General features: G+C 45.2%; 1 protein-coding gene across 3 annotated transcripts in view; it reads right to left on the bottom strand.

The window, feature by feature from the left end:
* COMMD7 (COMM domain containing 7) overlaps positions 1-5,591 on the bottom strand; it is a 31,453-nt gene extending 25,862 nt beyond the window's left edge. For 2 of the 3 annotated variants that reach the window (XM_041733155.1, XM_041733153.1), the window contains exon 1: positions 5,432-5,589. In XM_041733155.1, coding sequence (XP_041589089.1) covers positions 5,432-5,515 — 84 coding nt within the window. In that variant the 5' untranslated portion in view covers positions 5,516-5,589. Of the gene's footprint in view, positions 1-5,431 lie in introns of all 3 variants that reach the window. The other variant, XM_041733154.1, reaches the window with a different exon arrangement.
* Positions 5,592-16,180: the final 10,589 nt, after the last annotated feature.

The raw sequence follows: 16,180 nt of genomic DNA, 5'->3' as shown, positions 1-16,180 counted from the left end.
TCTCTTGACCTAGTAATTCCATTGCAGGAAGTATACCCTTTAGATACGTTCCAAAAAGTAAACCAGACATATTTACACAAAACATTGTTCATAAAAACAAAAAACTGAAAGCAACTTAAGTGTCTATTAATATAGGGCTGGTTAATAAATTATGTAAATCCATTTCAAGTAATACCATGCAATCCCTTCTGTGTAAAAAAAAATTCTAGGGGGATCCCTGGGTGGCTCAGCGGTTTAGTGCCTGCCTTCGGGCCACTGCATGATCCTGGAGTCCTGGAATCAAGTCCCACATTAGTCTCCCTGCATGGAGCCTACTTCTCCCTCTGCCTGTGTCTCTGCCTCTCTCTGTGTCTCTCATGAATAAATAAAATCTTAAAAAATAAATAAATAAAATCTTAAAAATTCTAACAGATACTCATATATACACAGGTAAATGCAGACTTTTTTTTCCTACTAAGAACACAAGAAATTATTAAAATGACAATTTCTAGGGCAGCCCAGGTGGCTCAATGGTTTAGCGCCGCCTTTAGGCCAGGGTGTGATCCTGGAGTCCTGGGATCAAGTCTCACATTGGTCTCCCTGCATGGAGCCTGCTTCTCCCTCTACCTGTGTCTCTGCCTCTTGTGAATGAATAAATAAAATCTTTTAAAAAAAATGACAATTTCTGCAGATAAGCGAAATAGGTATTTTAATTTTATACCTTTGAATACTGTTTGAATTTTCTAACTGTATGTGTTGCTTTCATTTACAGTTAGGTGAAAAGACTGTAGACCATTTGTTTTCTTCTTTATATTTTTCTGAATTTCCTCTCTCATACCCATTCTAAAAATTGTTTTTTTAAATTCTACTCCTAGGGATGCACATTACCCAGGACTGGCCACAGGCATCAGAGAACACTTCTAGGTACACTGTGCTAGTACTGTGCTGGATCTCCATTTTCTGACCTGTTCTAGCAGATCACAACTTATCCAGCATAAGAGACTGTGTCCATCAAGCCTCTGTATATCTCACTGGGTTTAGGTGGCTATTTGGTGTAGAGTAGGGATTCAGGAAAATAGACACTGAGTGAGCAATAAATGGTGATGCTCACATTGATAAAACGATTCTTTTTCCTCCTTGATGCCTAGGCCTCAGACTTCAAAATAAATTAGCTAATAGAGTGGGTACTTGGAGAAATCTGATCATCCAAATGAAAGGCAGGGAAAGGACTCTGGTAAATTGCTCACCAGGCAAAAGCTTTCTGTGTTAAAAACAAAGGAGCACCTGATTGGCTCAGTCTTCAAAGCATGCAACTCTTGATCTCAGGGTTGTAAGTGTGAGCCTCACAATGGGTATATGGAGTACTATAAATAAATAAATAAACAAACAAACTTAAAAAAAAAAAGGTAAAGATCTCACAGTGTTGTTTTGTTTTGTCGTAGGCTCCACGTCCAACGTGGAGCCCAACACAGGCCTAAGTCACAACTCTGAGATCAAGACCTGACCTGAGATCCAAAGTCAGGTGCTCCTGGGATGCCTGGGTGGCTCAGAGGTTGAGCATCTGCCTTTGGCCCAGGGCCTGATCCCAGGGTCTGATCCCAGGGTCTGGGATCAAGTCCCGCATCACGTTTCCGTGGATGGAGCCTGCTTCTCCCTCTGCCTATGTCCGTCTCTGTGTGTCTGTCATGAGTAAATAAATAAAATCTTTAAAAAAATAAAAAAACAAAGTCAGGCGCCCAACTGACTGAGGCACCCTGGTGCCCCCAGAGTGTGTGTGTGTGTGTGTGTGTGTGTGTGTGTGTTTTCCCAGAGCGTGTTTCAAAGTTAGAATATGAAGGCAAGATCTTATTTTAAAGGATGTGGTTTAGGGATCCCTGGGTGGCGCAGCGGTTTGGCGCCTGCCTTTGGCCCAGGGCGCGATCCTGGAGACCCGGGATCGAATCCCACATCGGGCTCCCGGTGCATGGAGCCTGCTTCTCCCTCTGCCTGTGTCTCTGCCTCTCTCTCTCTCTCTCTCTGTGACTATCATAAATAAATAAAAATTAAAAAAAAAAAAAAAAGGATGTGGTTTATATTTTTTCCATGAATACCAAGTTGGAGGTAACCTTAGAGATCCTATCATCCTGTAGCTTCAAAAAAGATTTTTAGAAGTAGAATCTTTTTTATTCTCCAAATGAAAATCTTCCAGAAAATCCCACCACGTAAACAAGTGAAAGCTAAGCTACCTACCTGGGGAGAACATCTACAAAACTCTACTCTGTATGTTTCACTCCCCAGAATCTGAAGTCAAGCAACTGGTCCTGAATTCCTGGCTCCACAACTTCCTGACTGCCTAATCTTAAACACGTCAATTTCTTTATCTGTAAAATGGGAATAATAACAGCACCTACCTTTTAAGGGTGCTACACATAAAGCACTGAAAACAGTGCCTACCACACGGTACATTCTCAATAAACAGCTACTTTTGTTTAACCACTCTGTGACTCTGTTTCCTTAATGTACAAAATGGGGATAATAATAATACCTACCTCCTAAGGTGGTTCTAAGGACTCAATGACTTAATAATATACATAAAAGCACTTAGAATTGCTGTATGAGGGATCCCTGGGTGGCGCAGCGGTTTAGCGCCTGCCTTTGGCCCAGGGCCTGATCCTGGAGACCCGGGATCGAATCCCACGTCGGGCTCCCGGTGCATGGAGCCTGCTTCTCCCTCTGCCTGTGTCTCTGCCTCTCTCTCTCTCTCTCTGTGTGACTATCATAAATGAATAAAAATTAAAAAAAAAAATTTAAGAATTGCTGTATGATAAACAGTGGCCACTAGCCATATGTAGCTATTAAACACTTCAAAAAGTCTATTCTGATTTGAGATGTGCTATAAATGTAAAACGTGCAAAAAAATCAGAAAAGATATTATCACGGCACCTACATGGCTTAGTCAGTTAAGCATCTGCCTTCAACTCAGGTCATGATCCCAGAGTCTTGGGATTGAGCCCTGCATTGGGCTCCCTGCTCAATGGAGAGCCTACTTCTCCCTCTCCCTCTGCCCACCCCTCTGCTCCTTATGTATGATCTCTGTTGCTCTACCTTAATAAAATCTTTTCTTAAAAAAAGAAAGAAAAATTAGTATCAAAAAGTAAAATATCGGGACACACTCAAGTGGCTGAGTGTCTGCCTTCCACTCAGGTCGTGATCCCGGAGTCCTGGGATAGAGTCCCACGTCGGGCTCCCTCCATGGAGCCTGCTTCTCCCTCTGCCTCTATCTCTGCCTCTCTCCCTCTGTGTCTCTCATGAATAAATAAAAAAAATATTTAAAAAAATAAATTAGGGGATCCCTGGGTGGCTCAGCGGTTTAGCGTCTGCCTTTGGCCCAGGGCGCGATCCTGGATCCCGGGATCCAGTCCCACATCGGGTTCCCAGCGTGGGCCTGCTTCTCCCTCCTCCTGTGTCTCTGCCTCTCTCTCTATGTCTATCATAAATAAATAAATCTTTAAAAAATAAATAAATAAATAAATAAATAATAAATACATTGATATTTTTGTATCGATTACATGTTGAAATGATATTTTAATATAGATTAAAGAAAACATTAATTTTGTTTCTTTATTATTTTATTTACTTAAAAAAAATCTTTATTGGGATGCCTGGGTGGCTCAGCGGTTGAGCATCTGCCTTTGGCTCAGGGTGTGATCCCAGAGTCCCGAGATCGAATCCCACATGGGGCTCCCTGCATGGATTCTGCTTCTCCCTCTGCCTGTGTCTCTGCCTCTCTCTGTGTCCCTCATGAATAAATAAATCTTTAAAAAAAGAAAAAAGAAAAAAAGGGGATCCCTGGGTGTCTCAACAGTTTAGTGCCTGCCTTCAGCCCAGGGTGTGATCCTGGAGTCCCAGGATCGAGTCCCACATCAGGCTCCCTGTGGACAGTCTGCTTCTCTGTCTGCCTGTGTGTGTCTCTCTCTGGGTCTCTCATGAACAAATAAATAAAATCTTTAAAAAAAATAAAAATAAAAAAGAAAGAAAGCAGACACTCAATGGACTGAGCCACATAGGCACCCTTTTATTTACTTTTTAAAGATGCTATTTAAAGATGCTATTTGGGTGTAATCTCTACACCCAATGTGGAACTTGAACTCATGACCTCAAAGTCCAGCGTTGCAGCTAGGTGCCTCTCTTTTTTATTTTTTTTATTTTATTTATTTATTTATTTATTTTATTTATTTATTTATAATTTATTCATGATAGACACACACAGAGAGAGAAAGAGACATAGAGACACAGGCAGAAGCAGACTCCATGCAGGGAGCCTGACATGAGACTTGATCCTGGGACTCCAGGATCAGGCCCTGGGCTGAAGGCAGTGCTAAACCGCTGAGCCACCAGGGCTGCCCTCTTTTTGATTTTTAAATGAGACTACTAGAAAATGTAGAATAGGGATCCCTGGGTGGCGCAGCGGTTTGGCGCCTGCCTTTGGCCCAGGGCGCGATCCTGGAGACCCGGGATCGAATCCCACGTCGGGCTCCCGGTGCATGGAGCCTGCTTCTCCCTCCGCCTGTGTCTCTGCCTCTCTCTCTCTCTCTCTGTGTGGCTGTCATAAATAAATAAACATTAAAAAAAAAAAAAGAGAAAAAGAAAATGTAGAATAACACGTGTGACTTGCAGTTTATTTATTTCTATGTGACAAAGGGGCTTTTGGAATATGTCAGTTAGTGAGAAAACAGTAAGTTGTGGGGGATGCTGAGATGAAGGAGAAGGACCCCACCTCCTGGGAAGTCACAACCCAGTGGGGAGAATCAGCTGCACCTTTACCATGGTGGTGAGGAGTGTCATTTTAACCTATTTATTCTGGCTGCCTTGGGTGCTCTGAAAAGGGCATCCCAACCAGCACAGGGGCAGGAAGTTGGCAGGCTGGCATCTGCTGCTGGAATGAACAAAAAACGGCTTTGCCAGCAGCTCCCTACTAACAAGGGGTTTGTGTGCGGAGGGGGGCCCAACACTGTGAAGGTACATGGCTTGCTTTTTGGAGGGCTACCAGATACTCCCCTTGATTAGGGCGCAGGGGTGTGGCCCGGGGCTCGGGCCCCCACAGCCCCCCCACCCGCCGGGCCACCCCGGGTCACCTGCCCCCGCTGGACGCCAAGACCCCGCAGCCTCCCCCGAGCCTCCCTGCTGAACAGCTCCCGCCCGGCCTGGCCCACCGAATCCCACAGCCCCCCAAACTCCCTTCAGCCCTGGGGAGACTCCTCCCAGCTCGTCTGCTAAGGCACCTCAATTTCTCCTGGTTCCAGGACCAGCCCTTAGTCCCGCCGCTGAGCCCCCCACGCGCCCCGCTGGCGCCCGAGCGCCTCTGCCCGTCCCCACCGCCCGCGCGCCCCGCCGCGGGCCCCACGCCCCTCGGCCCTCGGCCCAGCGCCTCCCTCGGCCCGCGCCCCCCGCGCCCTGAGCCCTCGGGGCCCACCTGCGCGCCCAGCTGGTTCAGCTGCTGCATGTCGCCGCCCACGGCCTCGGGCACGGGGTCCTGCGTGCAGTGCAGGCGGCCCATGGCGTCCGCGCGGCCCAGCGCCCGCCGCCTCGCCGCCTCCCGGCCTCCCCGCCTCCCCCCTCGCCGCCGCCCGCCTCGCCGCGCTTCCGCAGCCGCACTTTCGCCACGGGCCGCCGCCGCCGCCGCCGCCGCCGCCGCCGCCGCGCTCCTCCCCCCGCCAGCCCGGGGGCGGGGCGGGGCGCCCTCGCGGAGTCGCGGACGCGCGGACCCCCGGCTGGGGGGGGCGCCCTCGCAGCGCCGCGGAGGCGCGTGCCGCTGCCACCGCTGGAGAGCCCGGAGGAGCCCAGCTGCCCAACGTGGGATCCCCTAGGGGATCCCCTCTGGGTGACCCCACAACACCGGGCGTGGCCTCCCTGAGCCTCAGTTTCGCTCTCTGTAAAATGATCCCGGGGACGGCTGCTTAACTGAGAAGGTAGCCTGACACGCAGGGGGTCCTCAGCCAAGGCCAGCCGCCGGGAACGTAGTACGAGGCACTCAGCAGATACTTACTGCACACCTGCTATGCCGGCCCTGGGGATACAGAAGTGAGCATCGCAGGCCCAACGTCCCTAGGAGAGCTTCCATTCAGAGCAGAGCAGGAAGGACGCACACTTGGGCTTGCATTAGCATCTTCTTGGAGATCTTGCTGTCACTCAGATTGCTAGGCCCCACCCCCAGAGTATCAGATCTAGAAGGGTCTAGGGTAGAGCCTGAGAATTTGCATTTTCAACGAGTTTTTAGGGACCGCACTCTGAGAACCTCTGACCCAAAGAAGTGTGAGGACTGGGATAGTCTGGGAGGGTGGTGCTCAGATCCGTGCAGGGAGATTTTCAGGACAGTGATGATCACTTTAACCTGAAACACCCCTGTATTGTCTTTTCCAAGGACCTCTCACAGCCCCGGGGTAACCATTACCCTGATCCCCACTGAACAGATGAGAAAACAGAGGTACTCCATGGAATCTAGGACATGACCCCCCCCAGCCCAAAAGCTTCACCTACCCCTGCACTTAGCCTTGAGGGTGGGGAGGGGGTGCCTAGAAACCTGGGGTGGGGGATTTTGGAAAGGATTGGTTGACTTTTCCCTACCAGGCTTTCTTCTCTACCCTTCATTAAAGATCCCTCTGGGGGCAGCTGGGTGCCTCAGTGGTTGAGCATCTGCCTTCAGCTCAGGTCGTGATCCCTGAGTTCTAGAATCCAGTCCCCCATCAGGCTCCCCGCAGGGAGCCTGCTTCTCCATCTGCCTAGGTCTCTGCCTCTCTCATGAATAAATAAATAAAAATTAAAAAAAACCCTCTGGAAGGGTATGAACAAAATGTCTTCTACCTAGAGGCCAAACGCCTCTCCTTTGGTGATTATTTCATTCATGTACTCATTCAACAGATAACATCAAGTGTCTACTGGGGAGTGGATACCATAATAGGTGCTGGTCTACTGGCCACAGGACAACTGGATGCAGTGCCTGGCATCCAGGGGGGAAAGTCAAGTTTAGTAAAGATAGCAGACACACCCATGTGAAATTCACATGCGTGTAAAATCATTAACTGATGTCAAGAAGTACAAAGTGCGGGACACCTGGGTGGTACAGCGGTTGAGCATCGGCCTTCGGGTCAGGGTCCCAGGTCCTGGGAGTCCCTCATTGGACTCCCCAAGGGGAGCCTGTTTCTCTGCCTCTCTCTCTGTGTCTCATGAATAAAGAAGAAGAAGAAGAAGAAGAAGAAGAAGAAGAAGAAGAAGAAGAAGAAGAAGAAGAAGAAGAGAGAGAGAGAGGAGGAGGAGGAAGAGAGAGAGAAGAGGGGAGGAAGAAGAAGAAGAAGAATGGGAAAATGTATGCAGGGCACTTGGCCAAGTCCAGGGTACCTGGAAGAGAGTAAGTCTTCTGACAGTGACTGAACTCAGACCCCCTGATTCACCATCCAGGAAATTTTTTATTTAAAAAGATGTATTTTTAAAGAATTTGGGACGACTGGGTGGCTCAGTGGTTTAGCGCCTGCCTTTGGCCCAGGGCATGATCCCAGAGTCCCTGGATGGAGTCCCACGTCAGACTCTCTGCATGGAATCTGCTTCTCCCACTGTGTCTCTGCCTCTCTCTCTCTCTCTCTCTCTCTCTCTGTCTCTCATGAATAAATAAATAAAATCTAAAAAAAAAAAAGTGTGCTTCTTTAAATTATTTTTAACACTAAAAAAAAAAAAAAATCCTAGAGGAAACCACTGGATTTCCTTAATCTCTGCTCCCACAGTGCCTGGTGCTGAAGCACACAATAAATATTTGCGGAAGTGAGTTAGTCCATGTGACAGAGAGAGAAAGAGAAAGAAATTCACTGGAAGCTGCTGTCCAACACTGTAGTAACACAGTAGCTGTCTTGCCTTCTAGTTTTCTTCCAAGTCACAGGTCTTTGGGGGTTGTGTGATTTGTTTTTACATATTCAGAACTTCCTCCTTCCCCACCCTGTTTAATCTCTGATAATCAAAGTGTGGTCCTTGAAGGAATCTGGGAATTTGTTAGAAATGCAGACTTGTAGCTCCCTCCCACCCACCCAGACCTGCTGATTCAGGATCTACATTTTAACAGTCTCCAGGTGACTCCTGTGCACATTCAGGTTTGAAGTATAAATAATAACAAGCATTTTTAGATGCTTACCATGTGCCAGACTTTATTTGAAGCACCTGAATAGACAATATATAATAATACTTTGCACTGTCTATTGTCGCTCATATTATTTCTATTTTAATGTTTATCACATTGCGTTATTGCTGTCATTTGCACATCTGTCTCCCTCACTAATAATGTTGTCTTGGGCAAATTACTAAGCTTTTTGTGCCTCCATTTCTTTTTTCATTTGTAAAAATGGAGACAATAATAGAACCTACTTGAAAGGATGAAATGAGACAATGCTCATAAAATACCACAGCAACTAGCCCATGGTAAGTGCTCAGTAAATGCTTGTTATTATTATGCCAATTTTTCAATCTTATGTTGAGAATATGGCAATAAGCATCCTAGTACATTTTTCCCCCACATCTGATTATTTCTTTATGGGAAATTCCTAGAAGGGTCAAGGAATGTCATGTTCAGACTAACTGGGTTCTAAAAAGCAAGAATGGCCAACCTTCCTAGGTAGGGACCATGATTGATCACTCTGAGAACAACCAGAAATTAGCATTTCACCCTGAATAGGGATCTGGTGGCAGGTTCATTTCCCATGATGATGCTCTTGAAAGCATCTCCATCTCTTTCCTTTCTTTTTTTTTTTTTTTTTTTTTAAGATTCTATCTATTTATTGATGAGAGAAACAGAGAGAGGAAGAGACATAGGCAGAGGGAGAAGCAGGCTCTACGCAAGGAGCCCTATGTGGGACCGATCCTGGAACTCCAGGATCACGCCCTGAGCCTGAGCCGAAGGCAGACGCTTAACCGCGGAGACACCCAAGCGTCCCTCCCCCTCTCCTTCCAACCTAGCTCTTCTCAACCTTGAGGACAATCCCAAGTCCTCTAAAGGAAACCTCAAAATCTCAGACAATGCCATTCTTGGCTTCAACTATAAATGCTATGTAAACATGATCATAAGACGCTGTCTACTATTCTACTGGCAAGAATACATTGCTCAAAACTAATCCCCATGGTTGCCTATTTAGGTCTTTACAGTTTTTCAGTTTTTATTAAGAACTTGTCAGTTAACGAAAACAATAGGTAAAAAACGGTCTTTCCAATGTTTTCCTTCACAGTCCATTCTAGGATGAAGGAACGGGGGGGTGATTATTGTTAATGTGATAACTTTGTCGCAGGAAATGCAGACCTGAGGCCAGGCCGCCTTTCTAGAGAACCCCCCCGCCCCCAGCAGCTCCCATTTCAGCCTTAATGAGGGACCTTGCTCCCTTCATTCACTTTAAAATGTCCCTGCGGAGGGCGAAGGAGGCGCCCCTCCCCCCACCCCTGCAAGTGAAAGGAGCTCATTAAGAAGTCCTTTCTCAGGCATGAGGATTCCCGCTGGGAATTTCACCTTGGGGCCAGGTTCTTCCTCAGAGAAAGGTTGACCCTTCTGCTCTGAAATACCAAAAAGCATTTTTTAAGTTAAAATTTTAATTTTGAGGTAATTGTAGGTTCTTGTGCAGTTGTAAGAAATAATATAGAGAAGAAAAAAAAAAGAAATAATATAGAGAGATCCCCTGATGTACAGATCTCATCTTGCAAAATGAGATGCTGATATTGATGAGATACTGATATTGATACAAGATGCAGAACGTTTCCATCATCCCAAGTATCTAATGTGTTGCCCAAAGGCATTATAACAGAAGGGATAGATTCTAGATTCTCCTTCTACCAAATACTGGAGGAAAAACTACTACAGACATTTTCCTGTTTCTGTTTATTAAGATTCTCATCATATCTTCAATACTAGCTCCTTTATTATAAAATCACATCGCCAAATGCAAAGTTACAGTTGGCCTACACTTTTCAAAACACCTATGTCATAAAGTCATCAACAAAGGAAGGCTGGGGAATTGTTCCAGATTAAAAGAAACTAAAACAGACAAGATAACTAAATGCAATGTATGGTCTTGGATGGAGGTAAACAATTGCCATAAAATATGTTGTTGGCACAACAACGTGAATGTGTTTAACACTACTGAACTGTATGCTTAGAAATGGTTAAGACGGTAAATTTTATGTTATGTGAGTTTTTTTTAACCACAATTTTTAAAAAGGATATTATTGGGACAGGTTTTTTTTTAAAGATTTTATTTATTTATTTGAAAGAAAGTGAATGAGTGAAAGAGAGAGAGAGCATGAGTAGGTAGGAGCAGAGGGAGAGAGAGAAGCAGATTCCCTTGCCAAGCAGGAAGCCCCACTTGGGGCTCCATCCTAGGACTCTGGGATCACAACCTGAGCTGAAGGCAGATGCTCAACTGGCTGAGCCACCCAGGAGCCTTATTATGGGGACAATTGATGAAATTTGAACATGAGTGTAAACTAAATAATAATATTGTATCGATGTTCAATTTCCTGAATTTGATAGTTGTACTTTTGCTTATGTAGGAGAATGTCTTTGTTCTTCAGAATTACATGCTGAAAGTATTTAAGGTAAAAGGGGATGAAATCATTCTAGAAAAAAAAAAATGAAGAGGAGGTAAATAGCACAAACAGGGCAAAGGTTAACAATTATTAACTCAGGGTAGAGTATATGGCTATTCTTGAAACTCTTTCGTAAACTTGAGTTTATTTACAGAATAAAGTGGTGAAAAGAAGTTAAATGATCTTTGTTCCCATCCCGTCACCAGGGAAATAAATTTCTATTTTAATATATCTTTGAGTACTGACTCTAGGAGAGGTGCTGAGCATTTACATGCATTTTCTTCCTTAATCCTCTCAGTAATTCCACCAGGAGGTCTTAACTCTTATCCTTGTTTTTTTGTGGGAGCAGGGGGATGGGTTTGAAAGAGGAAAGGTGCTATCCAAGGTCTCACACTGGTTAGGGGCAAAACTGAGATTGGAACTTCCCAAATGTGCTCTCAGGATCATTCTAGAATGGCCTACACATCTTTCTCTGTGTTATTATTTTCCTCCAAACCATGGACTCCTGTATACACTTTTACACTATTTAGCATCTTGCTTTTTCACATACACAGTTATCTGTGTATACATGTATCTTATGAATGGTGTTATTAGGTCTTAGAATGGAATTGTCCATTGGCACCTTTCATGTGGGTAGGAGTTGCCAAATTGCCCAAGATTTGAAGTCAGCCCTGTAGATATATTTGTCCATTCATGCAACATGTCTTTATTGAGCATCATGCTGGGTGCTAGGACAGAGCAGTGAACCAGACAAAAACTCCCCTGTTGGGAGGCTGTTACTGGCTGAAGAAATGAGCCACTTAAAGTAGGAGGATTAAAAAAAAAAAAAAAAAAAGGTAAATCAGGACCAGGTAAGGTGCAAACTCATCAACATATGGAGCAGTGGGGAGATTATTGATTTTCAAATAGGCTCTGAGCTTGCTAGAAGCCATAAGGGGTCAATTCCTCTTTTAGTTTTCTACCCTTGTATCTGCACATTAATGTAAACATCTCTCTGTTGCACTCCTAGGACAATTCCAGTTTTCTGATTTTTGTATGGGAAGTGGTGAAAAGAACTGGCTTCCTTGTTCAAAATCTTCCTTAATCTCAAGATTTTTCTTTGACAAAAATTCTAGAAGTGGAATTCCTAGGGGTAAGATCCTTGGCCTAAGCTCCAACAGACTTTTAAACTGCCCCCTCTGAAATTTGTTTTTTAAATGGCCCTTTGGGCAATTCCTAGTTTTGAGGGTGGGGGTGATAATGCCTCCACCTTTGGGGATTCTCACCCCTTATTTCAAATTCAAGGTAGGAATCTCTTTGGCTGAGAAAATGAGGCCTCGGATCTCTATTGTCTGTTTTGTTTTTCTCCTCAGGACAATTATAAAATGAATGCCTGGCCTAGCCCAGTTTTAGGACTGCAATGCAAATTGCCCCAAGGCACTGAGAAGCGACCTGGGTGTAACCTGGGAGGGGCTGCCAGGGGAACTTTCTCTTCTAGACCACTTTACTTATCTGAAAGATGGAAAAATCCATTCGGTCATTTGGACAGCAGATATTTATTGACCACATTCTATATATGCCAGGCACCGTGCTAGGTGCTGGGGCCATAGACATGAACCAAGACAGATTACTGCTCCGCCCCCGTGCAGGTCGAAATCTGATGAGACACACTGGATTTGTAGAGTCGAGAAAGGACATTGTGAAGCTAGGAAGGAGGGGGAGGTGGTGAGCAGGTTCAGTGCAGGTGAACCGTCTGGTGGGGGTAAGCCAACTGTGGGCAGACGTGAAAGATGAATGGAAGTTAGGTGGACTAAGTCGTCCACCTCTGGCCATGGGCATCAACGTAACAATCAAGGGGAAGCCTTGGGATCTTGGGCTTGTCACCCTCCCTTCTCCCACTATTCCCCAGGTCAGCATGACTCAGGAATCACTTTCCAAAGCCTAGCCTGAGGACAGGGTTATCTGCAGGCTGTGTATAAGGACTTCCTGAAGCTTGGAAGGAGAGGGTCTGCCCAGAGGAGATAAGGACAGGTCTGGACAGGTCTGTTTATCCCAAAACAAAAGAGGAGGCAGAGTCCAGATCCAGAGCAAATCCAGGAAGTAGAATCCTTCTTTCCCAGTCCCTAGCAGCAGTTACTATTATTGTATCAGACACTGTATGAAGCACTTTCCACGTGGCTTTTGTATAACCTTCAGGAAGCTTCTGAAGCAGGTACTAGAAGGGCCAGGGAACCTTGGGGGCAGGTCACTCAGGTGTCAGAAGCCGGTGCCCTAAGCCACAGGGCCTCCGTACTCTCAGCCAAACAGTACCCTATAACATGTTTCCTGTACCATTTAACTTTTCACAATAACACGATGAGGAAAACACTGGGAGCCTTTTTTGGGGGGAGGAATCCAAGCTTTAGAAAAGATCATAACTAGAGGTAAGTCCCAAGCCCATGTTCCCTGACTCACCAAACAAATATTATTCAGCACCTACCGTGAGGTAGGCCCTTTTGCAGGTGCACAGTGAACAAAATATAGCAGCAGTCAAAACAGATAGATGAGCTGTCCCTCATGGAGCTTACATTCTAGTTAGATAGGCAGGCAGGAATAAGTAAGTCAATACACAGAAGATTGAGGTGATGGTAAGAAGAGATGGAGAGTGCTAGAGGAAGAAAGTGGAGACTTGCTCTTTAATACGCAGGCAACAGAAGGCATCTTTAATAAAGTGTCATCTGAGCAAAGACCTGAAGGAAGTAAAGAAATGAGCCATGAAAAATATCTGGGAGAACGAATTCCAGGTAGACGGGAAATTAACTACAGAGGACCTGGGGTCAGAGTATGCTTGGCATGTTCAAGGAAAAGCAGAGGTCACTGTGGTGAGAGCTGAAGAAGGTAGAAGGTGGGATTGGGTCATGGGGGCCCTTGTGGGCCATAGGAAAAACTTTGGCTTTTGCCCTGAGTGAGATGGGGAGTCATGGGAGGGCTTTGAACAAAGGCCAGTCTGCTCTGGAAGAGGCAGGTGTGGGCAAGGGTGGAAGCTGGGAGCCCAGTAAGTGGGGTTGGTGCAAGATTCCAGGGAAGGAAAGATGGTATCTTGTACCAGGGTAATGAATGGAATGGAATGGTGGTGAGGGTCAGATTTGGGATCAGAGTTGAAGGAAAAACTATCAGCTGTGCTGATAGAAAACTGTGTGGAAGCATGAAGGAAGGAAGTAAAAAATGACACTAAGGTTGTTGGCCCCGTATTCCACCCCGTACCCTCTTCCTCATTTGAGAATGTGGGAAGCCCGTGTCCAAACTGGGAAAAATATCTGGACAGGGTCACTCAGTGGTTGATGGAAGAATGAGATTGGGCTGCTGACCTTCTTCCCTTTACCATCCTAGCTCTCTTGGTAGTCAAACCTAAAGGTCCAAAAATAAAGGAAGGCCCAAGAGTAGTTTATGGTTTGTCTAAAAGTGAGATAAAGAGAGTAAGTCAGGGTTTCAAGGGAACAGATATTTATTGGGCATCTATTGTGGGGATAAATGTGGTCCTTGCATTCAGGTAGCTCAGAGCCAAAATACATGTGTCCCAGGGAATGAAAAGTTAATTGCTTATTGGAACTCAAAGGAGGAATAGAACTTACCTGGCCAGGAAGAAATAAATTCCCTTAGGCATTGGAGAGGAGGTGAGTTGTTGTTTTTTTTTTTCTCCCATTAAAATAAAAGAAGGTAGAAAAAAAAAATGTGTATGTGGGGAGTCTCCTCCCCCCCCCCCCATTAAAAAATATAAAGGTTTAGGGGCACTTAGGTGGCTAAGTGGTTGAATGTCTGCCTTTGGCTCAGGTCATGATTCTGGGATCTAGTCCCATATGGAGCTCCCCTATGGGGAGCCTGCTTTTCCCTCTGCCTATGTCCCTGCCTCTCTCTGTGTGTCTCTCATGAATAAATAAATAAAATCTTTAAAAAAAAGAATTAAAAAAATATAAAGGTCTAGAATAGGCAGTCAATGGTGGAAAAAATTAGAACACCAGTTTTCTCTGTAGGAGTTGGGGCAGAGATTATCTGGAAGGGACAAAAGAATGTTCCAGGGTGAGGATGATTTCCTATATCTTGATAGGGGTTTGGGTTACACAAGCACACACATATGTATATGTGCATACGAATGTTCAGCAAATGTACCCTTAAGATACAAATCTTTTAGGTAAATTTTACCTTGAAGATAAAAAAGTATAAACAAATATTAAATTCTATTAATGGGGATCCCTGGGTGGCGCAGCGGTTTGGCGCCTGCCTTTGGCCCAGGGCGCGATCCTGGAGACCTGGGATCGAATCCCACATCAGGCTCCCGGTGCATGGAGCCTGCTTCTCCCTCCGCCTGTGTCTCTGCCTCTCTCTCTCTCTCTCTGTGACTATCATAAATAAATAAAAAATTAAAAAAAAATAAATAAATTCTATTAATGGGGCAGCCCCAGTGGCACAGCAGTTTAGCGCTGCCTGCAGCCCGGGATCTGATCCTGGAGACCTGGGATCGAGTCCTGCATCAGGCTCCCTGCATGGAGCCTGCTTCTCCCTCTGCCTGTGTCTCTGCCTCTCTCTCTGTGTCTCTATGAATAAATAAATAAAATCTTTAAAAAAAAATAAAAATAAATTCTAGTTAATGATATGCATTTGAAATGTTTGGAGGGAAGTATACTGATGTCTGCAGTTTACCTTGAAATGCTTCAGAAGATAAAATGGATAGATGGACAGATGCACAAAATGTTAACAGCAAAATCTGGGTGGTAGGGGTAAGAGGGTTCCCCATAAATTCTTTCAACTTGGCTGAATGTTAGGATATTTTCCACAATATGGACGCCTGGATGGCTCCATTGAGTGTCTGCCTTTGGCTCAGGGTGTGGTCCCGGGGTCCTGGAATCGAGTCCCGCATCAGGCTTTCCACAGGGAGCCTTCTTCTCCCTCTTCCTGTATCTCTGCCTCTCTGTGTGTGTCTCTCATGGATTAAAAAAAGAAAAAAGAAAAGAATAGTAAACTGTAAAAACTAGAAATGTATATACATGTGAGGAGGAATGTAGGACACCTGGGTGGTTCAGTTGGTTAATCATCATAAAAATATGGAGGAGGGGGACTGGCTCAGTCAGAAGAGCATGCAACTCTTGTTCTCAGGGTCAAGTTCAAGCCTCATATTGGGTATAGCGATTCCTTAAATAAAATCTTAAAAATAAATAAATCTTAATAAAAAAAAAAAAAAGGAGGGATATTCTCTCAAGAATAACGCATGCTGGGGATCCCTGGGTGGCTCAGTGGTTTGGCGCCTGCCTTCGGCCCCGGATGCAATCCTGGAGTCCCGGGATCAAGTCCAGAGTCGGGCTCCCGGCATTGAGCCTGCTTCTCCCTCTGCCTGTGTCTCTGCCTCTCTCTCTGTGTTTCTCGTGAATAAATAAATAAAATCTTAAAAAATAAAAAAAATAAAAATTATGTCCAGGGTGCCTGTTTGGCTCAGTTGGTTAAGCCTATGACTCTTGATTTTCATTTTTTAATTTTTTTTTATTTTTTAATTTAATTTAATTTAATTTAATTTTTTGACTCTTGATTTTCAGCTCAGATTATGATCTCAGGTTCGTGAGATGGAGCCTGCATCCAACTCCCTGCTCAGAGGGGCATCTGTATC

Source organism: Vulpes lagopus, chromosome 18 (assembly GCF_018345385.1).
Source record: "Vulpes lagopus strain Blue_001 chromosome 18, ASM1834538v1, whole genome shotgun sequence".
In the NCBI taxonomy this organism is placed as follows: domain Eukaryota; kingdom Metazoa; phylum Chordata; class Mammalia; order Carnivora; family Canidae; genus Vulpes; species Vulpes lagopus.
This window is presented reverse-complemented; position numbering and strand designations above follow the sequence as displayed.